The sequence below is a fragment of the Cataglyphis hispanica genome, chromosome 2, assembly GCF_021464435.1.
Source record: "Cataglyphis hispanica isolate Lineage 1 chromosome 2, ULB_Chis1_1.0, whole genome shotgun sequence".
In the NCBI taxonomy this organism is placed as follows: Eukaryota; Metazoa; Arthropoda; class Insecta; order Hymenoptera; family Formicidae; genus Cataglyphis; species Cataglyphis hispanica.
In genome coordinates, this window is record NC_065955.1 from 10,264,555 (window position 1) to 10,291,839 (window position 27,285).

General features: G+C 32.7%; 1 protein-coding gene across 10 annotated transcripts in view; it reads right to left on the reverse strand.

Moving 5' to 3' along the window:
• LOC126859136 (ras GTPase-activating protein raskol) overlaps positions 1-27,285 on the reverse strand; it is a 291,550-nt gene that overhangs the window by 137,263 nt on the left and 127,002 nt on the right. For 3 of the 10 annotated variants that reach the window (XM_050610132.1, XM_050610129.1, XM_050610128.1), the window contains exons 2-4: positions 27,050-27,162; positions 14,051-14,092; positions 9,009-9,195 (exon numbers count right to left, since the gene is read on the reverse strand). In XM_050610132.1, the coding sequence (XP_050466089.1) occupies positions 9,009-9,195; positions 14,051-14,092; positions 27,050-27,162 (342 nt within the window). Of the gene's footprint in view, positions 1-1,198; positions 2,071-9,008; positions 9,196-10,857; positions 10,907-14,050; positions 14,093-27,049; positions 27,163-27,285 lie in introns of those variants that run through there. The other 7 variants (XM_050610134.1, XM_050610131.1, XM_050610137.1 and 4 more) reach the window with 6 other exon arrangements.

Sequence of the window (27,285 nt, forward strand, 5' to 3'; positions counted from 1 at the left end):
TCGTAGAAAAAAATTCCTTTAACTCGAATCCAAAGTTTCGCGACATAAAGCAGAAAAAGAAAGATAGAGCAAGGCTGCATAAAATAAATCTAATCGAGTAATTTATATTATTTTATAATAATTATATTATATGATTATTGCATAATAATATTATAAATTTCTTATAATAATATTATATAAGCTTATAATAATATTTGTATGGAGCGACAAAAAAATATTGAGATGAAAATTAAGATGACGAGAAAGAAAAGTTTTCTGTATATTGCGCAGAAGCAGAAAAAGCGTTCTGTATTTTACGTATATTTTTTACGATTTATAATTCGTGCGGATGATGAATAATATATCTTACACGATAACGCGGTAGCGGTAAATCTGGACAACGCGACATGGTTTTACAGACAATGTAACATCACGTGAAGCATACAGTGCCCATACATACACATATTCGAGCTTTCTAGGTATTTAATGACGTGAAGCAAATGTGAAGTTGCGGTTTTCATTTCCGCAAAAAGACCCTGAGCTCCTCTCGACATCCCGCATAACTCGACGTTACTATTATTGAAATAATACGCGAGAAATGAATTAATCGTGAATGATAGCTTAACAAAGCGTTTGCACAGCGGTTGAAGTTAGTGAAGAATCCATCATATAAAGCAAAATAAAAGAATTGTGGTTAGTACAATTTTTTTTTTTAGAAAAAAAACCTTTGTATTTAATGTCAATATTTTTTATTATTCGATATTTTATTTTTCAACTATGCAGCCATTTAATCTAGCTTATCGAATATATCAATCTATAACATATTAATATATCTTTAAAATTATATATATATATATATATATATATATATATATATATAATTTTTTATCTTATCTTTATAATATTTTAATAATAACTTCTGTTTCTCTAAATTACAAACGGAAATTGTAGTATCTTATCTGTAGCACCTTGACAAAATATGAGAGAGAGAAAAATTCGATCTGCAGTGCTCATATTATTATAATAAATTGTTAATAATTTGACATTACGAGGAGAGAATTTATTTGAGTTCCAAAAATAATCTAAATCTTTATCTGTGCAAATTAATATCTTATAATCAGATATCCATCTACATATAAAGCATTATTGACATGAAATGTAACGAAGGTTCTTTCACAAAGAGAAACAAATTGCACGATTTTTTTTTTTTTTGACTTACAAACATTGCCTGAAGTAGGATTATCATCTTTGGGGTTTAAGTCCAAATGATTCTTCTTTTTTCGCCGCATAATTGAATTCCACACCTTCTTACGACTCATCCTAACGCCGCGATGACAATCACGCGATCGAGATGATAGTCGCGCCCCCAACGTGGAACGCCTTCGTCTCGTTTATAATCAAACTCTCCTACTGTACACAACAGTAATGGTCCAACAAGTGGGTCACCCGATCTTTTTTCCTTCAATTAAACGCGCCTCTTATCAACGCGTCATCGTCAAACAGCAAACAACATGACCACACCCTTGAAACATATCGAATCATCCGTCAATCCCAATAAATTTGCGATGATACTTTCATGCTTTCCATTCACGCGGTCGAGTAGTCCTAAAAATATACAGCCAGCACCTTTAAACACGCACGCTTTCCTCTCTGATGAAATATCCATTCAATCTATATAAAACTATAAACGCGACAAGATGTAAAACTGATCCCTTTCCACGGCCGCATCATCTGTGACTTCTCTGAACACAATGTTTTTCTTGGCACTCGCTCTTCTGAAAATTATTCTCGCCATAGATGACTCATTCGATAAATAATCATTAGATCAAAGATGAAAGATCGCGACCCGGAGATCGAACAATAGAAAAAGAAGTCGCCCGCTTGGGATGCGTGTACCACGACGACTGCGACGGATCACTCGCTTGGCTCGGTCGTTGAAAAGCAATGACCTAGCACACTTCACCGACTTTTATCCGCGCCGCGCTCTCGCAACAACGTCCGTCCGACGAGCGGCGTGAACGCACTTATATCGGTGCCGTGTCGGAGGAGCGGACGACGACGAGTACGACGACGACGACGACGAGCCGTTTTATCGCATCCGGCGCCGAGGACTCTTTCGATGAGGACGATTCCGACGGGTATTAGCCCGCCGCACCAATCGGCTTGTATGAAATCATCGTACAGCACAAGGAGGGGAAATCTGTGACGATGAGGAAAAGATCTAAGCTAGGATCGAGATTAAGAAGACGATTCTATTTTTGGCATTTTCAACATTCGTGGATAATCTCGCGCATCTTCTGAATCAGTTCCATACTACTCTATTATGCAAAAAAGGGAAAAAATTTGAAAGATTCGTCCGAGCACAATTTGACTTCAATTATTGAATTGTACGAAAAATTTTCCTAGTCATTTTTTTTTATTTTATAAAACATCCGATAAAAAAAAAATAAAAAAAATTTTACGAAGATTATCCGATATTATTTATCATAAATGGAAACGATTTAAAGAGTTCTTCCAAAAATAGAATTTTATTCACGTAATGTACAACAGTTATTTATTTTCTGCGCAAAAATATGCGATTATAAATATATTGTACATATTCTGAGGAGACAAATATAAATTTATATTCAACGTAAAATTCAAGAAAAGCGACGAAATTAAAAAATAAATTCGCTTCAAATTTGCAAAATCTCAAAAACAAAATGTGAAATTAATAATGTAGAATATATTTGATTAAAATCATATCATATAAAATAATGCACAATTTACATAATTCGCAACTAATGAGAGAACTGATAATAATTAATATTTATTAATTTCGAGCTTGTCGTAGAAGAATTAACTTCCTGTGTATATTTTCTCTAATAACAAAAAGCAATTAAATATGATGATAAATAATTAAATGATGCAAATTGGTCGATGGAAACTTCCGCGGTGTTATACACGATGTAAAACAAAACAGTACAGAGAAACTTCCGGATGCCGCGTTCAATTTGCCTCGACAATAGAATCACGCGCGCAATCGGTGACGACGCGAAGACACCACGCAAACTATCCAAGGTAGACTGCCTGTCCCTGATGAATCTTCGGTTTGCAATCGCCAGAGGATGTGCGGTCGTCGGTGACGATAAGCATTGGGTCATCACGGAAATTGCGTCTTTTCGAAATCAACAAATGGATAACTGTGTCGTTAAATAATGTCGCGACGAATGTAGAAAAAATTCTTCTTTTCTTTCATTTTAATCAAATGATTAGCAAAATAATAACAATAATATGTGTATGACATTGTAACATTTATTATAAAAATTTTTAATATAATATTGAATTCGTCCAACAACATAAGACTAGAGAGATGATTTTCAGGCATTCAATATTTAAGTAGATTTTCAAATATTTTTTTAATAATAATAGCTTATTAAATAATAATTTAATAAGCTTTACAAAACGAGATCTTTTTTTATACTTTCTTCTAAAATTTGAAAAAGAATATTTGTTTAAAAAATATAAATTTGCGCGTTTTGGTAAAATGCTCAAGCTTATTTCAATATCCATAAAAATCAATTTTCGTGTCGACTCTACAAACATTCGCATAAAAAATATTTTAATTTTAATGTATATTTATAAAAATGAGTCAAACATTGACTCTGAGGATGAGTAACTCTGAAGAATAAATCTAAATATAATTACGAAATAACGAAAGAAAACAATTCGATGGTAACGAAAAAGGATTCTTTCAACTTTTTCTCTTCGAACCGAAGCGATTATAAACGAGATAACGTTGTGACGTTCGCGAAGTCACGCGAAAATTGTTAACGCTTTCCCATACGCGCCGACATGCAATTAACCACCTCCGACGTGAACGCAAAATAATCCTTGGAAAACAATAGCGAGATTAGGGTCGCAGGCGTAAACTAGGCGATGCAAACAATGCGATCTTAATTTCACGCTGCAATCAGAAGCAAAGTATGTAAAAAATATTTTGCATGCGTTAACAAGCATATGCGTTTCCACTAGAATGAATTTGTCGACGTGATTTTAATTATATAAATTATTTATGAGGTCACACTTTGAGAGATAACGTGATGATTTCCTACTTTTTTCGTGAGATGTCTCCTCAATGAGATACAAAGTTCAGATTTAGAGATCATAAAATCCGGATTCAAGATATCATAATTAAGATATTTTTGCAATATCTATTCTAAATGACTCATGATATTTTTCGAGAAAACTCACTTTTGAATTTATAAAAATAAATTCGATGAACACATGTAATAAAATCGATCTCATGTCAAAAGCAGAGATTTCACATAAAAAATACGAGAAGCTAAAAAGAATTTCTCTCGTTCTTTTTTTATTGTTGACCAAGAATATTCAAGCTATCACGTCTAATATTATTGGCCATCGCCATTGTATCCTTTTGTCTCGACGAAACCAAATCATAATGCTTCAGAGAAGAGACTTCTCTGTCGTATTTGTTCTCGTCGGCGTTGCGATCGGAATCGCGATCGGATGCGTCACGTTCCGTACACTTCGTGCATGCGAATTGCAAGCTTAACTCACCAGAAGACACTTTAATGGCAGCTCCACGGTAACTAACGGTTCGCGCTCGTCAGACACGAGCGTGATTTTTCTCCAGGATATCATGAATCGCGTGGAAACGATCGTCTATCTTCCACCGCCTTCACTGTCAAGTTCGCGAGACGCGAGATAAGCCACATAGCATGTTCGATTCCATAATCGAGATGCGTACGTTTAAATCAAAATCGCAGTATAATTTCAGTCAGTTAAATCATCAATCCTATCAAAAAAAAACTTTCATAAAAATTATAAAATTCAATGTAATATCAAACGTCTTTTTTAAAAAAAAAAAATTAAGATTAATCTTAAAAATTTATATAAAATTAAATTTATATTATTTTTCAAAAGAAAATAGATTTTAAATCAATATTGCATCGCTCCCTTTGATCACCTTTCATCACAAAAAATATCATCTATGTTTATATCTTATTTGATTCTATTATATATAAATTATATATAAAAATTTATATAAAATAAAATTGCAGCAATAATGTTCTCATTTCTTTTATAAAGTAAAATGTACGTGTAAGCTGTAATACAATTTGCATTATTGAAATAGACGTACAATTTAAGACATAAATATAATACAATAAATGTAACTTTTTAGAAATCAATATCTAATTAAATAAAAATGTAAAATATCTAAAATAAATATACATTATTATGTATATCTATACAGGTAAACATGTTTTTTTTATCAATCTCTTCCCACGAACAAGTCGTACTATCTCTCACAAAAATATATCAATATTTCAAATTCAAGGATTTATAAAAGTTACATAACAAGTATACTTCAACTATCCTCATGCTGATCATTCCCTTGATCCTTGCGCAATTAACATTCGTCTCTTTCAAGTCTGCTCCCTATTTAATCCTACGCGATGTCGTCGCGTGTGCCAAACGTGACAGCAACGGTAATGTCGGGATCGCGTTCTAGGTGTTGTGAGCGCGTATTTACGTGAGTGCAAACGGCGCGAGCATTCATGCGTGCGCGGACGCGCCCAAGACCCACATGGTGACAGAAGGGGACCGACCGTGTGACATCGCGCGTGGTTCAGACACCAGGATGCTTCTTCCGGCGAGGGCATTTCCGGTGCTTCAGACAATACCACGGCGATGATGATCGCGACGAGAGAAGGCTTTCAACCAGCGACTCATAACTCTCGACCAAACTAAGGCTTCGCTTTCTATACTTCCGCGATTACAGTGTGCTTGAATAAATTGTCGTTATGACATTTAATTCAGTTATTAGCGGAAGATATTAAATGTATATGACACACACACACACTCGAAATGACAGAAGACGAGTATGCTAATAAAAAAGCTTATCGCGACACAGATTTACAATTAAAATATTACAATCAATATTTAATTATTAACATTATATACATTTAACATTTTGATATATACTTTCACTATCATATCAAAATGTATTATTTTAATTTAATGAAACGTACCAACCAAACATACCCTGTTTACATGAGCACAAGTTCTTTTAAAATTGTATTTATTTATGAAGAAAATCTCGCCCATCGATGCGCACAAATTTCTTCCAAATTCGATATTTACGCATCTTTAAAAGTTCCCAAGTTTTTTTATCGCAAACAACGTGCACATGATAAAGATATCGAAGGCCATCGTGTGTATATTAAAATCTACATCGCTGTCGACATCGCTATTCCTTGCATCGTCATTGTGCATTCGTGCAAACTCGTTTTTCCGCAAGCATACGTGATATTGCAAAAGAAAAAGGATAATGTACGAGATTGTAAAAAAATCGAATAAACGATAAAGTTAATACCATATACCATATAGAATAAGAGACTTTTCTTTTATGTAATAGTCAAGTGAGTTTAATATTACCTATGAAAAAAAAAAAAAATATTTTTCTAATTATTTCTGCTAAAAAAAAAACATCGTTTTATATCATAATGATAGTTTCTAGATCATGCAACTCCCACGCGCAATAGTTGAGCAGAATATTCAATGGCTTTAAAAAGATGCTACAAAGAAGAAACAGAATTTTCTAGCTCAGATATCGTGCCGAAATTAGGTCACGGCTATATTTGTCCGCGAGAAACGCTCGAGAGACTTTTCTTTTTTCCTGCTTTCAACAAAAAGTTACATCGCGAACACAAAATATAAAAAAATTACTAATTAAATACAAAATATTCATAATTCACAAAATATATCGCATCTTTAAAACCTAATATATTCGAACCTCTTACGTTTGTGTATTATCGTGTGTTATCTGTTTACTTTCAAACTGTAAAGATTTGATAACATTTTACGATATAATGGCCAAAAAATTAGAATAATTTTTTTTCTCCATGTTATACACACATATACATAACACAAAATTATTTAAATTAAGAAGAAATTGGTTGTAAATCTTTCAAAGAACCATTTTTTGGTTGCTGAGCAAATGCTCGAACTAGACAATTAAAAAAAAATCTTATATAATTAATATATTTAATATAATTTAATTGAGATAATATCATCTTTTTATATTATTATATAATTCTACAATTATTTATTAGTTAATAAATTATGTTTTTGTACATACTACTTCCGCCATCTAGAAACTATAAAAAAAAGTAAAGTACCGATAGTTGATCACAGAGAAACTTCTATAAACGCACTTCTTCGCAGATGATACCAAATATATCGGTAAGGTAGAAAATGCAATCAAAATATAGAATCAAGCGAGACAAAAATTAATATTAATTTAATGTGTTAAAATTAACGTGATAGCAACGCGTACAGATATAAAACATTTATAAAAAAAATTACATTTTATCTTATAACAAAACAATAAATAAAATAGCAGATTGTTGCAGGGAACTGTTTTATCTACTTTCATCAAAAAGATTCTATATTAAAAAAAAACTTAATTTTCTATTTATATCTATTATAAAAGTATAATTATAATTTTTATAATTTGCCATTATTATAAATCAAAATATAAAGTTATCTATGATTATCTTGACTATTCAACCTCAAGATTTTATCCATATATATATATATATATATATATATACATATATATATACATATATATTCCTTTTCTTTTGGCTATAAACTGATGAATTAATGCACATAGTTTCAACGTCAAAGTACTTTACTAAATATATATATATATATAAAAAAAAACAAAGCTCGCTTTATAATGTTCAAACTTGCAACTTTATTACGCTGTGTACGAGAAACGTTTTGTTTCATGTCTTGCGTATAACGTAATAACGTTTTTCTCTTCATCGCCCTTTCGCGTTGCTACAAAAACGAAGTGAATCGACTCCCGAGAGGAAATGGGGAAAAGTGCACTTGATTCCTTTTGAACAATGTCGACTCGTTAAGGACGCACCGTCGAGCGGTGTTTGTCAGCGATAACAATGCCACCAACAATTTCGACAAAGCGCAATTAATGTCGATCGGTCTTCCCGCTATTATACCAAAGATAAAATGTTAAACACCGCATCTAACGCGTTTCGCTGATACAAAGCGAAATGGTTCTGATCGCGATTACGATAAAATCATGTCAACTGTTTAATACGAGATGAATTTAAAAGCCAATAATTTATTGTAATTAAAATTAACGAAATTGTCTTTTGTTTTTCAAATAATTATTCATTGCGTAGCAGCAATAGTCTTATTATGTTTTATCAAAATTTGACATGTCTTTTTTACAGCGTCAAATGATTATTGAAGAAACGAATACGTTCAACTGAAACATGGACTAAGATCATTGTTCCATTGTTTAAAAGTTTCAGTTTATATTTCATTTGAACGTACTTAATAATTTAGATCCGTATCTAAATATGGAAATTTTTCTAAAAACAAAAAATATCAGCAAAGAATAATCACATCAAGTTTAATATCTAAATGCGCTTTTAATACACATATACATATTGATATTATATATAATTAATATTATTGTATTCGATATATCTTTCTTTTATCATGAAAAATCCATTTTTTGTTAATATATACTTTTAGATTCTTTTTAACTTGCTACATAAATTCTTTCTGAATATTTTTATACAATAAAAATACTAACGACAGACTTTTTATATAAATCATTCTTTATAAGAAAATATTCTGGAAGATATATTTAGATACAAAATGTTTATATAAGTGTGTGATATATAATTACATGAAATTACGTTCTTTGTAAAAAAGGAACTAGCGAAACTATTAGAAAATTTATATAATTACTACTCTGCTAGAGAGAAAAGGAGATAAATGTTAAAAACTTATCAGAGGAAAATCGACGTCAAATTTTATTATATATTAAATGTTATTATATATTGCAGAATCTCGAAAATTTATAACATAAAATGTGACTTCGATCGAATAGCAGATGGAGATGAAAAATATGTGAGATCTATTCGCGTGTAAACGAGACCACTACGAAACGTTTTGTGACCATTTCATGATCGATCTGTACTTACCTATTGGAGAAGCGGTGTTGGCCTCCCGAAGGCTGACAGTTTCCGGTTCGATGGCCGCCTCGTCCTCTTCGATTAGCGGCGGTGGTGGTGCTAACGGTCGCGTCTCGTATCCCCAGTGCTGTCGAAAAGCACGTGCCCCTCCGTCCAGACGAACGCGTGGCAGCTCGACGAACATCGCGTCACCCAACTGAAAGTAAAAGGCCGCCCGCCGGCGTTAAATTGGAATCGTCATGAGAAAGAAGCATTAATGAACAATAATAACCGTGCCAGAGCGATTATGTGCCGAGAGACTTGATTTGAGAATACATTGTTTTGTTTAATTAAGAATAGAGATCAGATTCATTCTGATAAAAGAATTCGTAGAGGTATGCTTAGCTAAATATAAATATTGCATCGAGCATTTAAGAATTGCATTAATTGATTGCATTAATTGCGAATTTTATGATTAAAACGTAGCAAGGTACTATTTCAGCTGATTATAAAATGATGCAATTGTGAGTTGATACGACTCATATATATATATATATATATATATATATATATATATATATATATATATATATATATATTTAATGATTTCTAAACTTTTCTGATTCGTTTGCTTATGAAATATTTAATTTGTATACGTGACGAAACAAACGTGATGTGTTTGTTTTTATATACAGGATGAGCAAAATGAGTTATAACACCTCTGTGAAGAATTTGAATCTCACTTTTAAAATATAATTTAAACTCACGTGAAAAAATAAAACAGAAATGAAAAAAAAATTGTTTTAACTTTTCATTTTTTAGATAGAAGTTTCTCAAGTTATCATGGATTAAAACTTTTCTTCAAAATTTGATATTTTGTTAGACATTTTATGAATAGAATTTAAAAGACTTTTATCGAAAAATCTGATGACCCAAACTGATCCTGATTGAAATAAAAAAAATTATCAATTATCATGTAAAGAAAATGTAAACTGAAAATGTAAAATCTGTTACTTTATATTTTTGTATTTTACATTTAATCCCTAAATTTTTTTTTAACGTATTAGAAATTTTAAAAACCCTATGGCAGTGCCAAAAATTCAAAAAATAAATGATCAATTTTACAAAAGTGATTGTAAGGTCAATGAATCAAGATGAATCGCATAAGTAGAACTATTTACGCGAACCAGTCTTTTAAGGAGCAATAAAAACAATATGACAAGTTCATTAAATCATCTTTTTATTAATTAAAGGTACTTGTTTTCATAAATAATCATCTCGTCAAAACGAGATATAGAATAATACGTTGAATAAACGTACTTTATCAGATATTTCGAAAAAATCTCTCTCACTTTAATATCTATATATAAAATATAATTATTTATTTTAATATGATCTTTTTCTATAACATACTAAACTAAATATTGTGAAAAGTTCCATGGTGAAAAGCTTTTAAAATGTCAGAAAGCCGAGATTAAAAAACACATATTAAATTTCTTCGTTTCAATTACTATAAAATTTATCTTATTCAAGATTCTCGAATCTTTATTTTCGTTTTAAATTAAAATTTTCATTTCTCTCTCTTCAGAGATTTTCTGATAAATTATATTTTAAGTTTACAATTCGTACTCCTCATATTCTAAATCTTTAAATCCATAAAAAATCTGTCAAATACTGCATTTTGACATATTAAAATTCTTGAATTCCGGTGAGAGATTTTTCAATTAAAGTTTTCCAATTTTTATTATTTCAAATCTTGACTTTGCTCCCCTCGAATGTTTTGATCCCTCTAGGAACAAAAAAAAACGAGGACGTATAGCAAAAATTCCTCCATATAATATGCATATGCATTCGTTCGATTCTAAAACTAGACACTCACGTAACCGCGGATGACATCCATCGTTGTGGTCGCGGGTTAACGAATTCGCGTCATCCAATTAAATACGTCACACACGATGTCGACGAACGATAATGCACACTTGCAAACATCTATAATCAACTGCATTGATGACAAACTGCCTACGGGATATATCCCAACTATTAACCAAGACGCGCGCAAATCGGTTCTGAACGATACATCTATACTAGGCTTTCGCAAAAAGACGAGACTCGCGAGAGAGGTCGGAGTTATTTGGAACAGAGCCGGATGACGACTGGAGCGTGTCTGGCAGTTTATCTTGGAATATCGTAGATTGACCTGACGACAGGCTGACGTCACTAATTAAAGCTCGTTAAACAGAGAGTCACAAAATCCGAGAGTCGGTAGATCATTCTTTACTTTTATTTGTCAGTAATTCTTTCGTTCTCTGTTTTCCTATGCGAGTGTTCTCATTGTTAATTATTTAAATTTTTGTCAAAATTTCCGATATCCTGTGCTAATTCTCGAATTGTTGAAATTTTGTAAGGAATTTATAATTTAAACTGTTTCGCTACGTGGCGAATGTGAAAGATTATGTACACTTTTCAATATGTAATTTTAATCAAAATAAAACAGTTATCTTGCATGCAAGGCACGTACGCAATGCGTATAACGAGGAACTGATTGGATGAATAATTATATATTGATCAATTGATTAATTTATATCTGAGGTATAAAACTTTCCTTCCGCGTTTTTCGTAATTTTTTCTTATTCTTACTTCCTTCGATAATTTCCTATTGAGAATATTAAGCATACACTGTATTACAATTAAATTATCGATTCTATTTATATATTAAACTATTATTAAAAAATAAATGATTAATTAAAGATTAATGATAATAGATTCTTTTTATCCTGATGTGAGTATAAAGAATATTAAAACATCAAAATAAAAAATGTGTGCCTTTAAAAATATCCACTTAAAAAAAAATATTATATATATATATATATATATATATATATATATATATATGTATAAAAGTATTTAAAAATATTTAATTATAATTATTTAAAAACTACATTATTTTTTTAAATAAAATATATATACATTCCACAAGAAGATATCAAATTTAAAAAATACATTCAACTTTTTTAATTTTCGGATCACACACAAAACGCAACATTTTTAAATCTCAATAAATTCCAACGTCATCTAATGTTATATATCTCATATATCATTAATATTAAATCCTAAATAAAGAACAGCCATTTATTTCAATCACATCAAAGTTCATTAAAGCTATCATATTCGACGTCATTAACCGGGTGCTCATTTCGCCGACGCGGACACATATCGAACAATATGAACAAATTCAGTAGCGAAAACTTCATTTTCGGACCGATCAATTAAAGAAGAGGAGATGGAATCGTGCACGATTGCAATTGCAGTTAACGCGTTAGGTGCAATTATCAGGTCGACGCGAACGAATGTGTCCAATTACGCGAGAAACGATCAGTCAGTCTCGAAGAACGTAGTCGACCAATCAACAATCCACGACAGTGCCAATTAGTAATCGCATTTTTTTTTAACGATTCGCACGTGACCCCTTTCGTCACTCGAGTGGTACTTTAGGTAACATAATTGGTCCTACATTGCAAAAACGTAATCGATCGAGCCACAAATGAATCTATACTTGCATATTCAAAAATTTTATTAACATCTCTTAAAATATCTGGATCACAGCATAATAAAATTGTTGTATAAATAATAAAATTAAAGAGAAGACAATTACTCGGATATTGACAAAGAAAGTTATCAAATGAAGTTTCTAGAGAAGAAGAAAATATGAGCCGACTAGAGAAATTCTTTTCTAAGAAGCAAAAGATAGTTGCCAAATCTTTGTGTTAACTTTCTTTAAAACAATTTGCTATTGATTCAAAAAGGAAGAGAGAGAGAGAGAGAGAGAGACCAATTTCAAATAAAAACTATATATAAATATAAATATATAAATATAAATATATAAATATAAATATATAATATAAATATATAATATAAATATATAAATATAAATAAATATATAAATATATTTATAATATGTCAAAGATATTGACTTATATCATTATTGCAGCCAACGCAGCTTCGATATATTTAATATTGGCCTACACGTGACACAGATACCAAAATGTTTTGTGATTATGTGTGCGACTGCCGTACTCGCGCTTATTTACCGTTCGTCCACGTTGCGTTTATTGATGACAATAATAATAATTCCTATTCCTAGATATATAAACACGGTTGGCCATTAAATCTTTCACGATCGAATCGTCGCTCGACGGTGCAAACAAAGAAAAGAGCTACGTGCGTGAAAAAGAAACTACGACCGTTTCTACGATGAAACTGTACACATACATGAGAGAAGCGAAGTCCTAAGAAACAACGATGCACAACGAAAAGACGCAAGAGTACAGTGTGGAATTGATTGTGAGCGAAACAATGCTAATCGAACAAGAAATTCGATTCTTAACAAAAAATTTCAATAACAATATGTTGTAGAAATAAATCAATTTAAAAACTTAACACATACAAACGCGTTCAATATTAATCATGCCAATTGTATAAACAATTAATAATGTATAACATACAAACAATATAAACATTAAATAAATGTTACAATATGTATTCTATATTTCTTTTGATTAAGAAATACAAACAAATCAAGAAATGCAAACAGCAAAACATCAAAATTTAACTGCTTTGTAAGATGCTGAAGAGGTGGCATAAAATTATTGTTGTTATTCACATTGCAAGACAAACCTTTGCTAATTTGAATTTCAATCTGATTCAAACCTCTTTCGTTTGCCTTGCCTCTTCTCCTTTCACCGTGTTCTTGTCGCGTTGTCTTACCGAGTTTAAAAGCAACGAACAATTAATTTTGTCCTTTAATTCGCGAAACGTCAAAAACATCAAAGGCAAGGAGGCTCGAATTAATCTTCGTATTACACTTTGCGACGCAAATCCAGGGTGTGCACGTTTTCTTTGTGTGCAAACATCGTAGATGTTAATATCTTTGTGAGATATGAAAATATTTAAGGGTATAAAGATTTAAAAAAAGGCAGAGCGAACAGCCATGACACACGAACGAGACGAAACATCGATATATTAGAGAGTGACATCGAGGCATTAGCAGAAGATAAAAAGAAAAAAGAACAAACCTTGTTGTGCGACTTGAACATACAGGCGGTCCCGGCGAATAGCTGCATCCAATGGAAAGATACAAATCGATTACTAATCGCATTCACTTTTTGTCTCGGAGAATCCAGAGAGATCAATTATACTGGTGTATCTTTCTGGATTGTTTTTCTCGTGTACACATCTTAAGAAAAACTGTATGTTAAAATCGATATCATTGGAAAATTATGAAGTATAATCAATGGAAAGTTATTAAATATAATAATAAAAGAAATAAAAAATAATATTATTTTTATATTCGTGATAATTAAAAATACACAACTATTATTATGCAATTGCATTGAAAATTATAATACTGTATAACTTTATACAAGCTACGCCAAATACCTACTAATCGAACTAATTAATTCGCCAGTCAAATTAATTGCATTCATCAAAATTATCAATTTTTATCCTTATACGCAATATAAGAATACAAGAATATATTATTATTTTATAATTATATTATTATTTTATAATATATTATATTTTATAATTATATATTGTATATAAATAAATAAATACATACACTAATGAACAAATTTTACCGCGTGTTCAGCACATATATATTAATAGTTTTTAAATTAAAAATTTACGTTATCACCTACTACATATAAATTATATAACATATCTATACATTTATTATATCTATAACCCTGTCATCAATATAATTTAAATATCAAGTAATTTAAACTAATTTGTGCTTCAATCAATAATTAGAATTACAAATTTATTTTTTTCCAGGGGAAGGGAATTGTCTCATTGTCAGAGAAATGTTTGAAGCGCATGAATGCTGCATCGCGAATATTTTATGAAAAAGCGCGGGTGGCGACAATAAGCCTTCATATAGCGATAATTGCGCCAAGACTGTTACAAATGAAAAGGATCAAAGATAAACAAAAAAAAAAAAGAATAAAAATGTGCATCGTTACTTCGAAAATGAATTATAGCCGCCTTGCGAAATTCCTCTTTCAGGCCTTCATTAACCCTTTCGTTCTTTCCGCGCAGACGTACGTCCGGCGAAATTCATTTGACATGTGCTATGAATGCGCATATTCTCTGCGCGGTAACGTGCTACGCTATGAAAACGCGGTACACGTAGTCCGACATTAATCGCTAACCTTTAATTCGATGCAATAAAATACATTGAAACGCGATTTAATGCGCCGCCGGCGACGCCAAAGGCGAAAAAGTATTACATCTTAAACACATCTACCGTCGGAGTTAGTACAGTGCACTCTTAGCAATGAAAGCTTTAAGAATCATTATAATTAACCCGCCCACCCGTGTCTCGTAATTTATAGTTTGCAACGTCATTGTCTCTCTACCTATATTCTTTTACTTAAAAGAAAAATCTCTTTTCGCAAATCTGATTCATTTTTACGAATATAATATTACAATATTTGCTGGAAGAAATAAATAATATGACAAAGTTAGTCATCCATAATATAACATAATGGAATGTTGGCATACAATTAATATTTTACGTTATGTGCTATCGCAAACTCAATAACCAGAATTATTCTTGGTACCATGATTTTGCACAATTGTTCGCAATTGAGAAAACATGCTTATCAGATTGCAAAACGTGATGGATTTTCGAAAAGAGACTCTGTATGCATCTCGTTAAACTTGATCCTTTGATACGAAATGATCTTCGTAGAGAGTGCTTAGATCATCGCATCTAAACCGTTCCATACTTTGATCCATACGATTAGCCAGTCTCGATTCGATTACACGCGTGTCACGTATGGCCTCTTTTCTCCGGTTATCGATCTAGCGGTAATATTGAAATCGATGCATGTCCCGGAAGTGTCTCTCAATCTAGATAATAATGCACGCACGCATCCATTTATCGTGTTAGGCTTTCTTACCGCTTCTGCTACCTATTTCTCCGTCGTCATTTCTGACGTCGACTAATTGAAAAAGTTTCCTCGAATAATGGATCTCAAGATTGGACGACAGCGATTGGAGGAAAAATATTTCGCAAGATTTTGACGCGAGCAATTTGACAGAACAATATTCATTACTTGATAGAATGATGACTAAACGATTAAAGTGAAGAGATCTGATAGCAATAAACATTTTCTTCCATAATCTACATGTATTTAAAATAATAATAATAAAAAAAAAACACACAAAAAATTGTAAAATTAAAAATAGAGGAGAGAGAGAAAGAGAGAGAGAGAAAGTGAATATTGAGAATTATTTTTTGTAGTTTGTCTACAATCGGATGTTCTAGAATATTTTATACATATATTTGGGGAGACCAGAGAGTCGCGACGCGGTTTTATCACGTTGTAATTTTCGTATCGTATAAATGCTACAATAATGAAAACGCTCACCATTTCACCATGCTTGCGAAGACCAAACTTCACGTTTACAATACATCGTAAAATTTCTCGACATGCTTGTAAGCAACATAAAATCGTCGCAATGGTATATTTGTCCAGCGTAACTTTAATCGTCGAATTCTCTTTTCTCGTTCGCCATCGCAGTCTGGATCAACGCGATCCTTTTTCTTCGAAAAAATAGAAAAGAGAAGGAGGAAGAAGAAAAAGAGATGGGAGAAAAGAGTAACGGCGGCTCTCCGATTCGAAACAAAGTGAAAAGTTTGCTATTTATGTATTTACTGAGAGCTTCGTGTACACCATATGACGAACCCGCTAAAAAGAAAGCTTCTGAGAGGAATAAACACAAAGCGCGACAAAGAGAAAGAAAAAGAGAGGGACCGCGTGAATTCCTAACGAGGAGCCACTTCAGTCGCTCGGAGATGCAGCAACTGGTGAATATCTCGAGCTCGTGCGATTTTCTAAATAAAGCCAATAAACAACGAGTATCGAGCGATAACAAGGACATATCTCTTTATATATTCTCTTTAATAATTCTCTTTAATCGATAAATAACTAAGGAATCTAAAAGCTAATAGATACATTATATGTATGATATATTACAGATATATGATTAACTTCTCTCTTATTTATTTTCCTTTAGTTATATAGTTTCTTATTTTATACTATAATTACTTTAAATATCTAGTAGAAAATCTTAGTCTTTTTCATCTCAGAATCGTTTCTAAAAGAGAAACAATATCGATTTAAAAAATGCCACTTCATTTATCTATATTTTCACAGAAAATATTTCCCTGAATACATAAAAATATCGATATCCAAAAAATATTTCACCTAGGAAAAAGTTGATAGCACTTTTTGCGAATTGATAATATATTCGTATCATGTACATTTTCTCGAGATAGCAGTCGACCTGAAGAGGTCGTTTTTTATCTCATGTAATGGTCGTTTACAAAACCCGCCCTGCTGAGGGCGTCTCATTAAAAAGTGCTGCGAGCTACTACGAATTTCTAAAGAGTTACTTCAAGTATCAAAAAGTGGAACAAGTCGAGAGGCTGTTGGTCTCATCGTTTTTTCAACTTTATCCTAGCGTGTCGTGTCTGCAAAACAGATCCATTTCTTAGCGGAAATTTAGGAAGAGAAACGAGAAAAGTCAATAACTTTATTATCAGAAAAATAGTTTGTCTATTATATAACGCTGTATAATTAATTTGACATTTCTATTGTCAAAAATGTTCTGGACAACGGTAGCATTTAAAAAAAATATCATAACGATAATTACTTTGTCCATTTAACGTACTCGCGCATCTTTACGTCAATGTACCTTTGATAAAAAACTAGACATACAAAACGTTTCTATAAGCGACTTCTGCGATGATGTTGCAACGCCAAATAAAGAAAAAAAAAAAAATTCTTTTACGCGAATAGAATACCGATCTTCCTATCAGCCCGATAATATCCCATCCGGCTTATTTTTACCCCTCTCGTTCGCCGACGCGGTGCTCGAGGCAGACCTTATATAAATGCACCCCATTGCTACCGTTCCTCCTCTATAAGCACCCCCTCGATCCTCGAGCCACGAAATATCGTGACCTTCTGATCTCCGGCGGTCTCTCGCGCGCGCGTCTGGCAGTTAAGCTGCGTTCTGCCTGTATATTCTCTTTGGTACACATTGCTGGCATTAAGCCGAAGAGATTATTGCGTGAAGCCAGCGTTCTATCCTATTCGAGGTGCTCTTTCAGGGATCGGTGGATTTAATGTCCTTAATAATGTATCGCGCAGTGAATAATATAGCAATGAGATTACGAAATTGAATCATTTAATCAGCAATGGATGGCACACAAATGTGAAGAATTATTACGAACGATAAAACTGCAAAATAATATTGTGTGAATAAATTTTAATTCTGTTGCTCTCTGATGTAATTCGATAAATTATCGCGCAATTCATAAATTTGACATAAAATGTGTGTAAAATGTAATTAAGTGATTCTTTGGAACAATTGCAGAAATTAATTATGCGACAATGTTTAATAATTTCTGTTGCGCGAGACAGATTATGTTAAAAAATTATCTGGTTAAAAGCCAAGCGTTCCGTTTGCCCATGAATAATGTATGCAGCGTGTATTACGTTTCCGTGCACCGTGTGTTCTAAAATTATCCCGTACAACATGCAAATTGCACATGTGTGATTTTCGCAGATTATACAGGTCCTCGTCGAGACTCGGTTGATTTTTAAGTATGCAGGCATACGTACGTAACTACTTATGGAACGTGGGCATTTTATAGCTTAATTTAGTAAAAGTGCTTTTGTGCGTGTATCTGCTTTCTCTCGCAAAAAAATTCTCTCTTTTGATTCTAATCCAAATCTCCTTAGAAAACCTTTAATATGAGATAATACTTTAACGAATCTTTCCCTTTCCAGCATGTGCTAGGGAATCTGCAAATCTGCTTTTATGCATAAATTCTACTTACGCTTCTTCCATTTTTTTTTTTTTCATTATAAAATATCAAAGCTTTATAAAAATTATTATAAAAGACACATTTCATATAAAGATTATATATATAGATGTACAATATATCTTGAAATATTATTATATAAAAATATCTCTTCTCTCTTCTTTACGATAAAAAGATATATAAGATATGATATATATGATGTACTTTTTAAATTTGTTTTACGTTATAGAAAATAATTGTTAATAAAATAATATTACATTATTTTATATAATCACGCACATAACACAACCTTGCGCGTAAATGTGATGAATGATGTGTTGTAAAAACTTATTTCACTTCTGGACGGTAAACTGTGATGACATTTTTTAGCAATATTACGCCGAGACAGAGCAATGTAGAAACCGTTATTCTCGTCGCCTGAAAACCGGAAGACAGAGCATGGAAGCGGATGGGGGGTGGTCAATATTTCACACTATCGCGCAATACCTCAATTACAATTTATAATGAGTTTTCGCTCCCCTTAATTACAGACGACATCCTCATCCGAGAATTACTATGAGGCCGAAGTTAAACAAGCTTTCCAGATTTACAAGCTTTTCCTCCGACAGTTCTCCTCCTCCTTTCTCTTTCACTCTTCCTCTCTCACTATCGAGGTCCGACGAATTTCTGGGCTCCGCCCTCTCTCAGGGGTGATTCCGGTGGTAAGAGGAACTCGGAGGCGATACGAAAGGGCGAAGTCGATTTATCTAGCGGGGAGTCGAGGAGGTTCTTAGTCCCGAATCCTCCTAGGATCCCTTTCACGAGGTACAAGATACGTATATGGCACGTCTCTCGGATAGTCTACGAGTCGAGAAAACCCGAGAAAAATCCCCTCTGCTGAAAATGCGTCCCGTGCCCTCCTCCGTGATCCTGTAAGCCTTCGCTTCGGAAAAAAGGATCGAACGGCGCGCGCCGTTCGATGAGAGAGGAACAAACGTTTTCGACTCCGCCGCCTTCGCGAGTCGACGAGATCATATTCGCGAAAGAGATAGAAGACCGGCTGAAATGATTCTGATACCTCATTGATCAATTCGTGCGTGCAACAGAAAATAAGATGCCTCGAGGACACGAAGATCAAAGTGTCGCGGGTGATGCTTGGTATCGTATCCGAGTTATAAGACGGTTCCCGAAGAAAAAATTCGATAACAATCACATGGCAAACAATCAGTGCAACACAAGAGGCAAACGATTTGGAAGAAAAATTTAAAAAAATATATTTACGTACTGTGATTCAGCTCGTATGTATTAATATGCGAGAATAGATATAATTTTCCGTGAGATAATTTTCATTAAGAAAAAGAGAATTCAAAATTTATTGATAACACAAAGAAAATAATTTCCATTATACTTTCATAATGAAATATATGCACTATCATATATAATATAAACTTGGAATGCTTGCAATATTATTAGAAAATAGCAAAAGGCGGTTTATTACAATAGATGCAACTTTTGAAAAAAGAAAATAGAGAAAGAATGGCATTTGCATAAAACTTTTAGCGTATACATTGTTAACTATATACGTATATCTTTAACAACGAAATAATTATATGCACGAAATTTATTCTCTAATTTAAATCTCAACATTAATTTTATTAACATATTTTCAACCAACATGCAATGTAATAATTAGTAAATCAAATATCGTAAATTAAAAATCATTTATAAATATCAATTTAGAACATTCAATTATTTATTAATAAACTTATTTTCCTCCACGAGATCTATAATAATTACATATTCTTAAAAATAAAAATAAAACAGTATAAGTATATCGAAATGAAACTAAATGTGATGATATGTAAATAAGAAAAGACATAAAACACGATAATAAAGAAAAATAGATAAGCCTCAAGACGACTTCGATCACGTCAAAGGAACAGAGACGCATTTAATCGCGAATATTTCATTCCTCTCACGTTTAAACGAAGCCTCATAAACGAGACGAAAAGGAAAACGAGAAATGGAAGAACGGAAAGTAAAAGAGAGCGAAAGGGGAAAAGAGGCAGTGACTTAATACACAAAAGCGCCCCGTTGACCTCCGGGGAGCGATTCTATAGATGGGGTTGCGTTTTCTTTCTGGCGTGTCGTACGTGACGAGTACGAGAACGCGCGTCATGCGAAATCTGCAGAATTCGCCGAGTGGAAACGCATGGCAAGGGAGATGAAACCAGACGTATTTTCGCGCATCAAGAATTGTCGCGACGCTGTTGATTTGGGTAGCATCGTCGATTAATTAACGAACAAAACGTTATGTGATAATTATAAAAAGAACCTGCACGCTCACGTCAAAAACATAAACATGATATATTACATTCGTAAGATATCTTGAAGAGGCGAATTAATGAAAAAAAATTATATTATATCAAATTATCGAGAAAATTAAGTAAAGTAAATTATGATATGAGTTACTTATTAAAGAAATAAATAGAATAATGTATCACATCTACAAAATCTGATTTGTAGGAATTGGAGTATTCTGAAATAATTATCACAATAGAAAATATATATTAAATTTTAAAATGTAATAATTTAAAAAAATTAAAATCATAGCAAAATTAATTCTTTCATATCAACAGTGGAAATTTTTTGTAGAAATTTCTTATTATAAATTTTTTATTACATGTATGGTTAATCACTGATTGTTTCGAAAAAATGTATTTGCAAGATAAAAGCCAGGATAATGTGAAACAAGCACCTTAGGGGCTCAAAGAGAAAGAGATGCGATTGGTTTGCGCGTAGATGGGAGGCAAGGAAGATATCCTTGGGTGCATCAAGGGAGCCATTATCGAGGGATGAAAGCACGGCGAGGGTGCGCGCTATCTTTCGAGACACCCTGTGCATAATTTATCGCCAGAATGAATCAGGTTTGGCCGTGCGTATCGAGTCTAACCACGATGCATAAATTGGGGCGAACGAACAATAATAATGTCATCGACAAATTTGTAGTAAAAAAAAGAAAAATAGAAATACATCTTTTACACCCAAAGAATATTCACACAGCACCTCGATAAAAGATGGCATTAAGATAATCGTCAAAAGGTTTTGTCAATCCTAAAAAGAGATAAGCTTAAAAAAATATCTATAAAAAAGTTTGCAAAATATATATTGAAATAAGAAGATATTATATTGAAATTGTATTAAACTATATTAACGTATGTAATTAAAGATTTAATTAATCTAGGAAAATATTAATTAACGAAAGTCTGTGGAACGTAATATGTTTCGACTTGAAGCACTCGATAGATTAAGCATATACGATACATGGTCCCGCTCACATTTCCGTGGCTAACATACTCTCGTTTGCGTTCGCTTACCCTAATCTGCGTTACTTATATCTCCGTTGTTTCGTGTTACACGACGAGCACGTTACGTAACGCAACTTATGATCGTAAAGTCGGTGCTAATGAACTAACACAACCAAAGCGAAATCCTTTGCTTTTTATGAATCGCCGCGTTTCCGGAATTAAGCAGTAAGGATAAAATGCAATAAAAGGCTGTAACAAAAATGTAAGAATTGCCACGAGGTTCCGAGTGTTTCGAAATTCGACCGATATGTCAAAGCAGAACCAGTTTTTTAATTTTACCAAATTTTTATAGCATCATTTTTTAAGCACCGTAAAAATCATATTGAAAATCTGTAGAAAGAATAATTATTTTCCATCTCATTTTCCTTCCTTCAATGTAATATTAAAAGCGAAAATTGTCCCAATTAATTATTATTATAGAATTATTATTTGTTACAATCGATTTTAACATTGTTACGTGTATTTAAATTTTCATCTTGATATTTCTCGATGAATTCATTTCATCTTGATGATTCGCAGTAGAAAAAAAAAAAGTATTAGCTACAGAGTTTCAATAGTTTAGTCAATGAGACGTTCACTTTCAAGCTCCGTTATTCCGGAAGAGAAAAAAACTCATGTCACAGACTAAAAAAAAATCTTCAATGGCCGTTAACCCCGTTCCTCCGAGCTAGCCTCAGCGACAAATAACGAAGCAGGGTCCTGGATCCCTTGAATGCGATTACACGTTGAAGGAAGGAAAGGACAAGAGAGAGAAAAGGGCAGGCTGGGCGCTTGTCTTGATTTAGTAATAACAAGGCACGGTAGTGGAAATGTGCGACTGATTAGATGAAGTTCGCCGACAAAGATAGCGACAGACGGAAGGGAGATGAGACGCAACACGAGATGAGAAAGCAAGTTGTCAAAGTAAGGAACTGAGTACACGACGAAGGTACTAATCAGGGTCTCGCGTCTGTTTGGCAATGCGATGAAACGCCGGGAGAGATATATTCCGGCGACAGACTGCTACGCGAAATCTACCGAAATCTTCGCGAGTCAAGTTGCACTGTCTGGATGATAATTATTCCGTCGGCACGCTAGGTTTAAGTTCGTATCCATTCTCTCATCTATCGTATCGTAATAGAGATTTTAAACAGTCTCGTAGATTCGTTCAATGTATACAAGAACGCATAGTATATGCGAACAAATTTTCTTAGAGCTCTATTTATTCTCATTAAGTGTTTGATTGAGTAAAGAGAACTTTTTGTTCAACGGATTCGAAAATTTCGCGACACAGATGCACCGAAATAGCCAAGCTTTAAAAAGGATCTGCACGATAACGCTGATAACTTTGGAAATATTTAAAAAATATTAACTGACATTTTTAATCGCGCAAAAGTTTTGTTTTGTTTTTATAAAACAAATTTCGCGTGAATCAAATAATCTTTTATGGCAATTCTGAGAATAAATTCTATAGAATCTAACGATATATTTATTTGGCAAATGAATTGTACAAAAAAATCGCTTTACAAGTAAAATCATGAATAATATACTAATAACATAAGATTAAAAATTATGATTGTTCAAACTATGGCAATGCAACATTTGTGAAAACAAGTTTATTCGGCAATATAATTAAAATTAATCTGACAATGCGAATGTCTGATGTCGCGAGAACTTCTCAAGAATTAAAGGCCAATTCTGGGAATTTACAAGAACTTTTGATTGTGATGAGGAGGCAGCGTTTCAGAGAACGATCGATTGAATAGATGTAGACGACGAGTTCCGGTTATATGATGATAATATAGCACGTGCAGTTTCCGCGTATAATACAATGCTCACACTGCTCTTACAATCGCGCATTCAGCTCGATCTTTGATTACTAAACCGGAATTGTATACTAGTTACCATCGATTCCAAAGCGTACCGTCGAAAACGACAACAAGAGAAACAACAATTGCAAACTGATCGTCTCATCGCATTGTGTTCGCGAATTTATTTTCTATTTGCATTTATCTTCAATACATTTGAAATTTTTGATAATTATCCAGTTGTGTAATTTATTTTAATTTACTTTGCAAACGAAATAATATAATAACAACAAAATTTAATTAAAATATAAAATACGAAGAACGTTTAGAAGCAATAGTACAAAAGCAAGGCTTTTACAAAAATCGATTGGAAAAATTTCAGATGTACTTGAGATTTTAATTCGTTCTCTTTTGCGATTTTTTTATTAAATGTTCTTTTAAAATATTAATAATTACACATGCGCGCAATATACATATAAATATATATGTGTGTGTGTGTGTGTGTGTGTGTGTATTAATTTGCAGTATATGCATTAAGAAAATTTATTTACAAAATTTACTTTAAAATTAATATAAATATATTACATAAGGAAGAAATGTTTAACAAAAATAGATCACATATCTATAAATTGTAGAAGACCTCAGACATAAATATAATATATATCTTCTTTTCAAATGGAACATTTAGTATAACAGCATATTTTTTTAATATGTTGCATAAATTAAAGCTCGAAAGAGCGAAAAAAACTGATAATGTTCGTCAAAAGCTATGTTCGCTTTGTTATCGAGAAAAAACCCTTGTCGCAAAGAAAGAACTACTCGCGACCGCGATTGTTGAATACAGACAGGACATATGTATAGAAATAAACTCGTGAAGCTTTCTCACGCGAAATATAAGTAGAAAAAATTGCGTTCTCTGCAGGGTAAATTTTGCGAAAGCCTCAGTCGGTCCTAAATACATAATAGCTACCACTTATGTCGGCTGAAATACGTCGTCGCGAAATCGAAATTACGGAATATGAGTATTTCCGTAACTACAACTTGGGCACCTTAAGATTTCAACATTATGTGGAAGTATGTTGGGCTACTATTGCACGATTCGCGCGCATTATACTTCAAAACATGAAAGAATAAAATTCTATCGCAATAATATTTTTGCCCGTTTAACTTATATTAAAATATAAATTAAAAAAAAAGTAAAATTATAAGAATATATTAAAAATATTATAAAAATTATAAGAGAAAGGAAATGTATTAAATTCTAAAAATATATTTTTATAACTAAATAAAAAAATTAATCAAATAATAATATTAATTTTAAAAAGCCCTGTTTCATCAAAATTTAATGTTTTTTAATACTTTGCGTATTTTCTGTGCAGATTCCAAATAATCAAGATTAATGATTGATACAATTAATATCAAAAATATATATAAATATTGCATCGATCATTGTTAAAAAGTTAAAAATGTTAATATAACCATCAATATATTTAAAATATATATATTTATATTGAATGTATATACATATATTTATAATTTATCGATCGTATGATAACTGTGCCGGCATGGGTGAAAGTCTCCGATCGGAGGAAAATAGCTTTCGCTGTGTGTAACCGAAGATAATACGCTCCTCCAAAATAACGGTCCGAGTTCACATTTCGACGGGGTTAAATATGGAAGAAATTGAAAAATATCCGAAAAGATATAGAAAAGCAAAATGATTTAAAAACATGAAATTTTCGTCATCTCGTGTTTCTTTCTTCCATCTCATTGTCAGTCCTTTTTATATGTCAAAGGTAGGAATTAACAAATAAAAACAAGATCGAATAACTGAGGATTGTTAGTCAAATATAAAACAACATGTAATCAAATATCATTCACACTATTATAAATAATAGTCATGTAAGTTTCCAATAATGTACAATATTTTATCATTGCAAAAAGAGCGAAAAAGAGAGAAAAGAAAAGTTTACAGTAAAGTAAACTGTATAGCTTGCAAGTTTGATGTGCTTTCTCGTGAGGTAATTTTATATGTTTGCGTTTCTAGGAGTCAGCAAGAAGCCACTCTTGTAAGAGTGTCTTGTATGTCTTCATATGTATATTTGCTTTGTCAAGAGCAAAACGCAGTGAAGAAAATATATTCTTTACGTTGATATAAATGACATTTGCAATTTCTTTAAGTATATCATTGAACAATTCATTGTATCTAAAACAAACCTTTCCTCTGTATTTAAGTAACGGAGGACAGAATTTAAGAGTCGCAGAAACTGTCGAGTGAAAATAATCTAAAAATACATCGACAGTAGGATTACGGGATCGAATTCGTGCAACTCACGATGCTCTTGACAAAAAATAATACACATAGTATTACGTCTATAAATAAATCGAACGGAACATCGAGCGTCGCGAAGCAGCACAAATCGCTGTACTATATAGTACGTATTGGTAGAAGTGGTTTTTCCTGCACGAGCAGACTTGAGGATTGAACCAAAGAATTCAATAGCACGCATACCAGACGATCCGCAGTTACGGGTAGAAGTCCAAAGTCTTCAAAGTGTTTCATGTGTTCGGTTTCTGTCAGTCAATGGAGTATAAACTTTCTAATCGAATTAGAGGTCGACTTTGCCACGGCATTTTATCCAATCCGATCAAACAGGTTCTCTGTAGTGTGCCAATTTGAGGATATTGTTGTGCACGTAAACAACAAGCGAGGAGCAGTTCTTGCGGTTATTTGCAAATTTCGCAAGTGACTTCGATAAAATTCGCACGAAGGAATTCAATTATTTTCCTCGATTCTCAATTACAGAAAATTTAATATAATTTTCATGTTTGAGTGTCACTGATATTTTGTAATATCTAAAAAAATCACATTACACCAACGAAACGCGTAACAAGAAGCAACGGTGTAAATCTAGGATGATGCGTGTTTATCCGTCTGGCGTCTTACGAGAATATCGCATGTAAAAGGGAGAAAACAAGACGTTTAGGATGGATAAATCCAGGAGAATCGAAAAGGCTTTTATGGTAAAACGTACTCACCGCCATGTCCTCGCTTCTGTAAGCCGTGAGGGTCTGCTCGTCCTGCAGGAGAACGCAGTAACAAGGTTCCCAACATGCCTCGCTGGCGGTCTCGCCAACGCAGCATTCCGCCTCTGCAAAAGAGAAAGATGATCCTTTATGAATAACCCCGGCACATAGACGGTACCGATGATATCCATTGTGCGTATCGTCGTCCTACGAGAGAGAGAGAGTAAAGTCAATGGTCAAGAGAGTGA